Consider the following 11949-nt stretch of genomic DNA (forward strand, 5'->3'; position numbering starts at 1 on the left):
CAAAGATCAAAAAGCTGTTCTTTGGTTGGCTCTGACCTATTTCTTTCACTTTGACTACAAGGAAACAAGCAGTTAAAAAGGAACACTCTCAAAAACCGAAGGTCTAAAAATAGACCTACCTTGGCAGCCATCTCAATGGACTGATATTTAAAGTCAGCTTGAAGGCTTCTTTTTAACCAGCCACCTCCTCATTTTCTTTTTTGCAAATGTAACAATAAGAAATGCAAACACTATACCATATGCTAAATCAAGACAATGTTAATACTATATAGCCATAAGAGAAAACTGTTATTGTTATTATGTTGACAACGCCTTCGCAACTGTTCATGTACATAGTATACAAGACTGTGTCTTCCAAACTATCAACAGCAGGAGTACAGCTGTTTTACAATATTAAAATTAAAAGCACATTTTACATTCCTTGCAGTCATTCCTTATAGGTGTCCTCTTGTAGAGGCAAATGCAACAAAGCCAAGTTAATATTGCTTCTAGCATCACAGTCTTCTTAAACACACTGATCGTGATCCCCTGGGACCCATTCACACTGCATAAGCATAGCACTATTATTCTATTTTAATGGCCATAGCTTCATCATACTGAATCCTGCGGTCTGTAGTTCACTGAGGCACTAAATTCTCTGGGACAGAATCGTAAATGTCCCTTATTAAACCAATGATATAGATTTAAGTCGATTGGCTCAGACTCATGTTGCATCAATGGAGATTATCACATACAGACAGGATAAGGATGGGATTGCTCCCCATGCTTATCCCATTGTTTACCTGTCTTTGACTGTGATAGTGCAAAAGGCTTTCAAATTGTAGCATGGATTCCACCATTAACACATTGCAATAAAGCAAACTTCTGTTAATGCAAAATGCTAGCCAATGTCACTTTAATGACGGGTTAATGACAGAATCTGTGCGACATCATCTGATAGTCTTTTGCACGATCGCTGTCATTCATGCCTCCCGGACAGTTAATGAAAGGATCTGTGCGACTTCACTTGAGACTTGGATTAAAAGACTTGAATACGTTACTGCCCAAAATTGCCATTGTCAGACAGAACCATAGTAGTTAAGGTGGGATGATAGTGCTATCATGCTATAATCTGAACTGACTCTGGCCTTCTCCAGTTCATCAATATGAGCTGCAACGGCGGGGAGTCTAAAGATGCAAGTCCCTTCTAAAACAACACTACCCCCACTCAACACACATACACACACATGCACATTTAGTTTCAAATACGGACCTTTTTTTTTAAAGCAATGGTGACCCAGGAAACTGAAAAAGCTGAACTTTTATTTCCAATTTCACTAGAAAGAGCTAGTGAAACCCATAGCAGTCCAGTGACAATAGAAAATGGCTTCAAATTTGCCCATCAAGGGTGAAACATATCTCACACATCAGATCTTGGTGGACTGTAGCTTCCACCAGCCCAAGCCAGCACTGCCAATGATGAGAGCTAATGAGAGCTGCAGTCCTTCAACATCTGGAAGACCACCCATTCTTCATTCCTGGTCCAGGGCAATGGAGGCACCTGACCTGGAGCATGGTTTTCAAGGCAAATTTCTACATGCTCCTATTCTGTATTCTACAATTCAGAAACTACAGTGTCACCGAACAAAATCCATGTTGCAATAATATACCCACAAAAAAGGACACATAAAAATGGTATGCATGCTTTTAAAACCAAACATATCTTCATCAGAAAATGAAGTTGTGTTTTTTTTTAAAGCATGCAAAGGAAGGGGAAGAAGGGCAATAACAGTATTAGGGAAAAATATGATCCCCTTGAAACCTCAGTTAAGAGTAACAGATTCATATAGTTCCTCAATGCAGGTTGAGTCTCATTTATCTAGAATGCATGGGACAAGAAATATTTTAATTTCAGATTTTTTTTCCAGATTTTGGAATATTTACATATACATAATGAGATCTCTTGGCAATGGGGTCCAAGCCTAAATATGAAATTCATTTATGTTTCATATACATCTTACACACATAGCTTGGAGGTAATTTCATATATACTATTTTCAATAATTTTGTGCATGAAACAACGTTTGTACACAATGAACCATCAGAAAGCAATGGTGTCACTATTTCAGACATTCACGTGGACAATTTTGGATTCTAGAGCATTTCAGAATTCCAGATAAAGGATACTCAAACTCTATCACATTAAAACTAGAGGCCCTTTCACTCTACAACATTATAGTACTATGATTCCACTTCAACACCATCCCATAGCATCCTGGAGTTTGTAGTTTCATGAGGGGCTACAGCAATCTGGCTGAGAATGAAGTATCCCTCCTTAAATTGCAAATCCCAGGATTCCATGGCAAGTAATGTGGAATCATACCTCTAACTGTGTAGTATAAAAAAGCCCTACGTGTAAAGCACAGACCTCATAACCATGACATTTGGCCTTTCTGTTTCTTCTCCCACCCCCTATCTTTGGTACCACCTAGCCTGATGGGGAGTTCTGAGCAACACAAAAGTATGCAACATTGTTTTATGACACTTGGGTTGGTCCTAATAAAAATATTGCCTAACTGTGGGTTTTAAGCATTCATTTTAGCCCACAAACAATCTCTCTCCCAATTGCAAGGCTCAGTCTATGCAAATACCAAAAGATTTTTCCCCATTGTTAACAGTATGAAATATTTCCTGTTGTTCTTTAGTACAGAAAGTTATTACTGCAATGATTGCAACAACCAGAATATACAAATTAAAGGTGCATGTTTTCGATTAAAGTCTTCCTGAAGCAGAAAGAATGGGGAAGTAGCCAATTTTTAGTCAGAAGGAAACAAGCAAACGAACAGAACTTTAAAATGCAAAGTGCATTGCAATCATATATAAATCAAATCGACATCAAAGACATTTTCATCCATAAATGTTCATCACCTGAACTGACACTGATATCAACTTGTGTGAATCAACAATGTTTCCCTAAAGAAATAATTCATAAATTCAGCTGCCAGACACCAGATTGACATACATCTCAAAAAAAAAAAAAAAAAACCATGCAAGAGATTGCTCTCTGAGTTATGAATTTGTGTGTATGTGTCTTCAAGATGCTTGTTGACCTATGGCAACCCCATAAATTTCAAAGGCAAGGAATATGCAGAGGTGGTTTTGCCAGTTCCTTCATCTGAAATACAGCTTAGAGCATGGTATTCATTGGCACTCTCTCATTCTAGTACTAACCAGAGCTGACCCTGCTCAGCTTCATACATGACCTGGTGCCTTTAGATATTTAGGCTTTGAAATTATGAAACAGATATATGTATAGGCCCAAGGTTTATTTCATTCCAATAAAACACACTGCCATCTACAAGTTAAGTTTTTTTAAAAAATTTATTTTGCTATTCCTTGGGGTTTATGTACTAACCCACCCATCCCTTACCACATGTTGTGTTTTAGTTTGCTCTGTGTTTTAGCTGTTCCATTTCATTATATTTTTGGTCTGTTGCTGCTTTTAGCTTGTGACTGAAATGAAAAGTGCACTGGAGGTTTCCTGTGAAGCTGAAACACACAATAAAAATTATTTTAAAATTATTTAAAAGGGAAATCATAGGCCCTCATGAAAAGAATTTAAAGCACTGACAACACAATCCTATACTCAGAGTAAGCCTCAGTGAGTTTACTTTGATAACAGGTACATATCTATAGGATAGGAGCCTAATAATGGCCTCATGTAGGTACTTCCCTGAACACTAAGGCTTAAAAATGACTACAGATCAGTAGCCTAGAGAAGTGGTTCCCAAACTCTGGTCCTCCAAGTATTTTGGACTTCAACTCCCAGAAGTCCCAGCCAACTGGCCCAATGGTCATAAATTCTAGGAAATGATATCCAAACCACCTGGAAGACCAAAGTTTGGGGACCACTGGCCTAGAGCCTACAATCTCGAGCCATGATTCAGCACATGCTGACAAGAGTTCCTGACTACTGGACATCTTTCAATTGCATTCAGATCAATGCCAAAACATGAAAAAGTTAGTTTTGGGGACTAGAACTACCAGAATCCCTAGCCTGTATGACTAGTTGCCTGAAGACTGGAAGATTTGGGGAGCTGCAATTCCCCCAAACTAACTTTTCCAAGCCATGCTGAATGGACTTACAAATTTTCTTCAAACTGTCATATCGTGTATACAGTGGTTGTGGTTCCCAAACTTTGACCCTCCAGAAGTTTTGGACTTCAGTTCCCAGAATTCCTGACTGCTGCCCAAGCTAGCTAAGGCTTCTGGGAGTGGAAGTCCAAAATATCTGGAGGGTCAAATTTTGGGAACTATTTTAAAAAAGGTGGTCCTGTATGCAAGGGCATCACTGATGGGCCCTAATAACCTTAAGAGCCACACTGGATCAGACCAAAGGTCTCCCTGGTCCACTGTTCTTTTCACACAAACAGTTGCCAATGGGAAACCCACCAGAAGAACATGGGTGCAACAACAACCTCTATCTCAGGTTCATCAACAACTGATTTACAGTGGCAAACTGATTCTGATACTAGGGAAGATATACATCCAACCTGACTAGTAGCCACTAATGGTTTTTAACTTCCACAGCCTGCATGCATTTGGCTTAGGAAGATGGGTATGTTTAGCCTGGAGAAAAGCAGGTTAAGGGATAACACAATTTGATGTTATTGTTAGTTTCCCTCAAGTGAGCCCCAACTCATGGCGACCCTGTGGATGAGACTTGTCCAAGATCCTCTATCCTCTACTGCTCTGCTCAGATTCTGAAAAGTCATGCCCATGATCTCTCTGATTGGATCTATTCATCTGGCATGTGGTCTTCCTCTCTTTCTGTTGTCCTCTACCTTCACTAGCATTATTGTCTTTTCTAATGAGTGACCAAAGTAGAACAGTCCCAGTTTTGTCATCATAGCTTCCAGGGAGAGTTCAGACTTGATCTGTTCCAAAACCCATGTGTTTGTGACATGATAGCCTTGTTTAATATTTGAAGGCATGTCATATTGAGGATAGAGCAAGCTTGTTTTCTGCTGCTCCAGAGACTAGGACATGGAGCAATGGATTCAAGCTACAGAAAGAGATTCCACTTCAGCATTAGAAAGAAATTCCTGATGATAAGAGCTGTTCAGCCAGTACTACAGTAAAAATACAAATGAATGAGTCTTAGAGCAAATGAAACCAGAACTCCCACTAGAAGCAAAGATGATGAAACTGAGCTTGTTATGCTTTGAACATATCATGGAAAAATGTGTCCCACTGGAAAATATTATAATGCTTAGTAAAGTGGAAAGCAGTAGGAAAAGAGAGAGATTCAAAGCCATAACCCTAAATTTGCAAAACCTGAGCAGGTCAGTTTACAACTCTTAGTGGTTTCTCATTTACAGAATCACTGTAAGTCAAAGCTGACTAGAAACTCAGAAAAAGAAGTTCCATTGCAAGGGGGGTGGGTTACACTTGGAGGGATACTACTATGTAGGACAACACAGAATTGCTACGTTAATTTGCTTTCAAAGAATGGTCACATATTGGTTTCACCATGGCAGTGCCCTTCTGCCTGAATACCCATGGCTGTAGAAAACAGCTAACAGTGAGCTAAAAACATGTCTATGCAAATCTACAGAAGTGATTATTTATTGTCCCTTCTTTGGATCCCAGCCAAGACTCACCTTTTCCTAATATGGCCACAAACGCTTTGGGACATGTTCCTTGAAGAGGTGCATCCCATGTGGTGTTTAACAGGGGAGAACATTAAGCCTACTTCTATCGACTGGCTAATTGATTAATTATTTAATTATAGGAAGAAGGATAAATCTATCTTTAAGGAAGAGATGGCCCTCCAGATTCTGCTGAACTCACTTCAGTCCTAGACAGCAGTCAGTGCTGAAGACTGGTAGGAGTTGCACTCCAGCATTTTAAGGCCACAGCTTCCTACTCTTTACATATATTTATATATACAAAGATAGACACAGAAAAATATATATCTATACACACATAGGATTGTAAAGGTAGGATTGAAAGAATCAGAACCATGGGACACCTATAATATGAAGCATATCTATTCAAAGCTTACTGTGGCTTCTATGTATTTCTCAAGAAGCAGCTCCCACAGTTACAGAGTAAGCTGCTTTTGAACCTGAGATTTTCAAAAGCAGATCATGGCCCATCATAAGAGGCTGCTGGGATCCAGGAGTGTGCCTAAGCATCAGACACATTGATAGTCTTTTGAATGACTGTATGATTATATACATTTCTGTTGTTCCACATGGGATGCATGGTACTAAATAAATAAAACTGGAAGAGGGCAAATGTTGTCGCCATCTTCAAAAAGGGAAAAAAGAGGAACCCAACAATTATCGTCCAGTTAGTCTGACATCAATACCAGGAAAGATTCTAGAGCAGATAATTAAACAAAGAGTCTGTGAACATCTAGATCAGGGGTAGGCAACCTTTTTGAGCCGGGGGCTGGGTTGCTGTCCCTCAGACAACTGGGGAGCCGAAGCCGGGGGGTGGAGCTTCCACCCCCGGGGGCGGGGCCGCATGCCTGGGGCGGAGCCTCCACCATTCGGGGGTGGAGCTTCCACCCTCCGGGGGCAGAGCTCCCACCCCTGGGGGCGGAGCTTCCACCCCCATGGGCGGAGCTTCCACCCCCAGGGGCCAGGCCACCTCCTCTTTGCCGGCCCCTGACGGGGCCCCAGGCCCTGTCAGAGGCCGGGAAAGAGCCGGCGGGGACCGCCAGCGCTGGAGGCCTCCCTGTCTTTGCCGGCCCCTGACGCCAGAGGCCCGCCGCCGCCGCCGGAGCCCTCCTGGAGGGCCCCAGCGACGGCAACGGGCCTCCCAGGGGCCCACTGCCACCGTTGGAGCCCTCCTGGAGGGCCCCAGCAACGGCAACTGGCCTCCCGGGGCCCGCTGCTGCCGCCGGAGCCCTCCTGGAGGACCCCAGAGAAGGCAACGGGCCTCTGGGAGGCCCACTGCCATCGCAGGAACCCTCCTGGAGGGCCCCAGCGATGGCAACGGGCCTCCCAGGGGCCCACTGCCACCGTTGGAGCCCTCCTGGAGGGCCCCAGCGACGGCAACGGGCCTCCCAGAGGCCCACTGCCGCCGTTGGAGCCCTGGGCGCCGCCATTTTGGGGGGGAAATGGCGGTGAAATCTCGTGCGACCTTCCCTGAGGTCGCGTGAGATTTCGCCACCATTTTTTGCCCAAAATGGCAGCGAAATCTCGGGCGACCTCCGGAAGGTCACGCAAGATTTCACCGCCATTTTGGGCAAAAAATGGCGGCGAAATCTCGGGCGAATTCAGGGAAGGTCGCATGAGATTTCGCCTCCATTTTCCCCCCCCAAATGGCGGCGCCCATAGCGGGGAAAAGCCGCAACCGGCAGCGGCGGCAGCAGGAGGAGCCAGGGGCCGGCTCAAAGGCCTCCGCGGGCCGCATCCAGCCCGCGGGCCGGAGGTTGCCGACCCCTGATCTAGATGGCAATTCCATAATCACAAAAACTCAACATGGGTTTCAGAGAAACAAGTCATGCGAGACAAATCTAATCTCTTTCTTTGATAAAATTACCAGCTTGGTAGATGAAGGGAATGCTGTGGATATAGTATATCTTGATTTCAGTAAGGCCTTTGACAAGGTTTCCCATGACATTCTTGCAAACAAGCTTGTAAAATGTGGGCTAGACAAGGCAACTGTTACATGGATTTGTAATTGGTTGACTGGCCGAACCCAAAGGGTGCTCAACAATGGCTCCTTTTCAGCCTGGAGAGAAGTGACGAGTGGGGTCCCACAGGGCGCTGTCCTGGGCCCAGTGTTATTCAACATCTTTATCAATGACCTGGATGACAGAATTGGGAGCATACTTATCAAATTTTGCAGATGACACCAAATTAGGAGGAGTAGCTAATACCCCAGAGGACAGGATCAAAATTCAAAATGACCTGAACAGACTAGAAAGCTGGGCCAAAGCTAACAAAATGAAATTCAACACGGAGAAATGTAAGGTATTGCACTTAGGGCGGAAAAATAAAAAGCACAAATATAGGATGGGGGACACCTGGCTGAATGAAACTACATGTGAAAGGGATCTAGGAGTCCAAGTAGACCACAAGTTGAACATGAGTGAACAGTGTGATGCGGCAGCTAAAAAGGCCAATGCAATTTTAGGCTGCATCAATAAAAGTATAGTGTGTAGAACAAGAGAAGTAATAGTGCCACTGTATTCTGATTTGGTCAGGCCCCACCTGGAATATTGTGTCCAGTTCTGGGCGCCACAATTCAAAAAGGACATTGAGAAACTGGAGCGTGTCCAAAGGAGAGTGACTAAAATGGTGAAGGATGTGGAAACCATGCCCTATGAGGAACGACTTAGGGAGCTGGGGATGTTTAGCCTGGAGAAAAGAAGGTTAAGAGGTGATATGTTAGCCCTGTTTAAATATTTGAAGTGATGTCATGTTGAGGAGGGAGCAAGCTTATTTTCTGCTGCTCCAGAGAACAGGACGCAGAACAAAGGATGCAAGCTATAGGAAAAGAGATTCCACCTCAACATTAGGAGGAACTTCCTGACAGTAAGGGCTGTTCGACAGTGGAATGCACTCCCTCGGAAGGTGATAGAGTCTCCTTCCTTGGAGGTCTTTAAACAGAGGCTGGATGCCCATCTGTCGGGGATGTTTTGATTTGGATTTCCTGCATGGCAGGGGGTTGGACTGGATGGCCCTAGTGGTCTCTTCCAACTCTATGATTCTATGATTCTGATTTTATGAAAACACTATTTAAAAAGTAAGGTTTTGAGATAAAAAGGCACCTTCCTTTTACTTTCATTTAAAAAGTGGCATCCCGCAAAAAACACTAGAAACCTGGGTCTCCTGAATTTCCTCTAACTTTTAAGAATGTTGTGGGTGGGGAGATGAGGAGAGCAGGAGGTTTGGCGGAGAAACAAGATTGGAAAGAGGCCATAAAGAGGGTTTCAGCAGCAAACAGAGTCGCCAGAATGAAAACTGGAGAGGACACACATGGTTCTATAGCAGAAAGAATTTCCCTAGCCATTATTTGTTACCTGGTAGTGTGACAAGTGACACCTGCTGAAATTCCCTCTTCTACTCAGCCATTCAAGTTAGAGAAGCCCTCTCCAGTTTTCAATCTGACAACTTTAGCAGCACATGATGTTAAGAGGAAGAAGTGCTAAAATGAAAATAGTGAAATAAAGTTAACAATTATTATTGTTTTTGTAAAAGATACTTTGTTGAAGCTGACCAGCACTGGGGACATGATAAAGAAAAGCCAAGGTAGAACAGTTAGAGCCTAGAAATTCAAGGGCACAACCATTCTATCCTGGAAACGCTGAGAAATTCCAGGATAGAATTGTCCTAGCCTCGAAATGCCAATGGAAAACTGTTCCAGCCTAGAACTGCCAGGTTGGAACCATTCTACCCTAGAAATTTCAAGGTAGAACTGTTCCGGCCTAGAAATGCCAGGGTGAAACTGTTCCGGCCCAAGAAAGGCCAGGGTAGAACTATTCCAGCCTTGAAATGCCAAGGTAGAACTGTCTGAGCCTAGAAATGCCAGGATAGAACCATTCTAGCTTAGAAATGCCAGGTTAGAACTGTCCCAGCCTAGAAATGCCAAGATAGAATTATTTTAGCCTAGAAATGTCAGGATAGAACCATTCTACCCTAGAAATGCCAAGACAGAACTTTTCTAGCCTAAAAAAATGCCAGGACAGAACCATTGTAGCCTCAAAATACCAGGGTAGAACTATTCCAGCCCAGAAATGCCAAGGTAGAACTGTGAGAGCCTAGAAATGCAAGGGTAGAACCATTCTATCCTGGAAATACCAGGGTGGAACTGTCCCAGCCTAAAAATGCTGAGATAGAACTATTCTAGCCTAGAAATGCCAGGGTAGAACTGTTTCACCTCAGAAATGCCAGGGCAGAATTGTCTCAGCCTAGAAATGCCAGGGTACACCTGAGCTACCCTAGAAATGCCAGGGTAGAACTGTTTCACTTTAGAAATGCCAGAGGAGAGCTGTCCCAGCCCAGAAATGCCAAGAAGTGCCAACCTGGATCAGGTGGGGTGGGATGGCAGCCCCCCTTCTTGCCTGCAAGGAAAGCAAGCAGGCCGAGCCCTCTCCTTCCTTCATGCCTGTCTGCCATGCCCCCCAGAGCCTTGCCCTTGCTGCCAAGGCTGCCTGGCTCTTTCCTTGGTCTCTCTTCCCTCCCCCTTATCCCTTGCAGGCCAGGCAGCCAGCTGGCTCTCAGGGCTGGCCCTCTCTCTCTCTCTCTCTCTCTCTCTCTCTCTCTCTCTCTCTCTCTCTCAGGTGAGTGCCAAGGAGGCCAAGTGGGCACCAAAGGAGGAGGAGGAGGAGGAGGAAGCCCAAGCAAAAGGGAAAGGCAGCCCTTACCTTCCACAGCCATTCTCTCAGAGCTTGCTTAGGGCATGCATGCCTCGCCTGCCCAGAGATGTTGCTTCTCTTTCTCCTCCTTCCTTCCCCCCCACCCTCCTTTTCCCCCTTTCCCTTTCTTTCCTTCCTTCACTGTTTTCTCTTTTGCTCCTCTGCAACCGAGAAGCTCAACCTGCAGCAAGGAAAAAGGCTAATCCCCCTTTCCCGCTGCAGGCTGGGAAAGGTAGTTTTTGCACTCTCCAGTGAAGTTTTCCCCCTCAGTCCTTTGGGCTCCTTCCTCCCCCCTTTCCTTTCCCAGGGTTTTGCAGGGAAAGCAAAGCCCTCCCCAGGAAGGAAAGGGTTGCTTGCTCTTTGCAGTCCTTCAGGCCAGCCAAGCTTGCAAGATCCAAGGAACTACAAATCCCGACATGCACCGCTGCCAGGGTTTTTGCAGCGACCTGGGAGTGGGACTCTGTGATTGAAGACTGGGCTGGCAAATTGGAAAGGGAGACAGCCGACAGGTAGAGAAAGGAGCCCAGCTGAAAAGGCTGGCAAAGGGAAAGAGAGAGAGAGGACCATCTGCCTCCAGAAGAACTTCCTTTGCAGCTGCCAGCAATCCAAAAGCAGCCATCAATCTGGATGCAGGGCTAATGTTGGCAAATAGTATTTTGGGGAGGGGACTGTTGCCATATGTTGCCATGATGTACAAATGCTAAGGAAGATCAAGGAGGAAAGTGCAAAGGCAGGCTTATGGTTGAACATAAGGGAAACAAAAATCATGACCACAGAAAATCTACACAAAGTCAGCCTGGCCCTAGACAATGAGGAAATGTAAATAGTAAAAGAAATTTCATACCTGGGATCAAATACTGATCAGAGTGGGGACTGCAGTCAAGAAATCATATGAAGACTAAGGCCTGTTACAGACAGCCAAAATAAAGCTGCTTCGAGTCACAGTGGATGTATGGTGTTTCAATGATGCAAGAGTCCAGAAGCCACACCAAAGCCACGCTCCAGTCCTTAGGGCTGGAGCGTGGCTTTGGTGCGATTTCTGGACTCTTAGGACGCATGCATCATTGAAACACCATACCTCCACTGTGACTCGAAGCAGCTTTATTTTGGCTGTCTGTAACAGGCCTAACAATGGGAAGGGCAGCTAGGAAAGAACTGGAAAAGATAAGGACTGTCCCAGGATACCCATCTCTTTGTTGCTGTCTGATTGTATTTAATGATTGGATGTTATTTTATTGTGATAGGAGAATTTTAAATTGTTGTGTTGGTGGGAGGGATAATGGGTTTTATTTTGTACCGCCATTGGAGAGGTGGGATGATAATAATGATACAAGAGCAAAGACATACAACTGAGCACTCAAGTCAGAATATCCTAAAATGTAAAGACATACAACTGAGCATGAAAGTTAGAATCATCCAAGCCATTGCATTTGCTATGACCATGTATGGATGAGAAAGCTGGACAGTTAAGAAGAGAATGAATTCATTTGAGATGTGGAGCTGGAGAAGAGTGCTGAGGATACTGTGGATGCTCAAATAGGTCCTAGAGCAGATCAAACCAGAAATCTCTCTGGAAGCTAAGATGACCAAAC

At 44.4% G+C, this 11949-nt stretch overlaps 1 protein-coding gene across 1 annotated transcript in view; it reads right to left on the bottom strand.

Annotated features, from left to right (window-relative positions):
* Positions 1-10648, bottom strand: part of SAMD12 (sterile alpha motif domain containing 12) — a 180235-nt gene extending 169587 nt beyond the window's left edge. Inside the window, exon 1 of the mRNA XM_089518390.1 lies at positions 10367-10648. Coding sequence (XP_089374516.1) covers positions 10367-10379 — 13 coding nt within the window. The 5' untranslated portion in view covers positions 10380-10648. The remainder of the gene's footprint in view (positions 1-10366) is intronic.
* Between the last annotated feature and the right edge of the window lie 1301 nt (positions 10649-11949).

Source organism: Sceloporus occidentalis, unplaced genomic scaffold (assembly GCF_023333645.1).
Source record: "Sceloporus occidentalis isolate IW3139 unplaced genomic scaffold, rSceOcc1.0.p SCAF_3, whole genome shotgun sequence".
In the NCBI taxonomy this organism is placed as follows: Eukaryota; Metazoa; Chordata; class Lepidosauria; order Squamata; family Phrynosomatidae; genus Sceloporus; species Sceloporus occidentalis.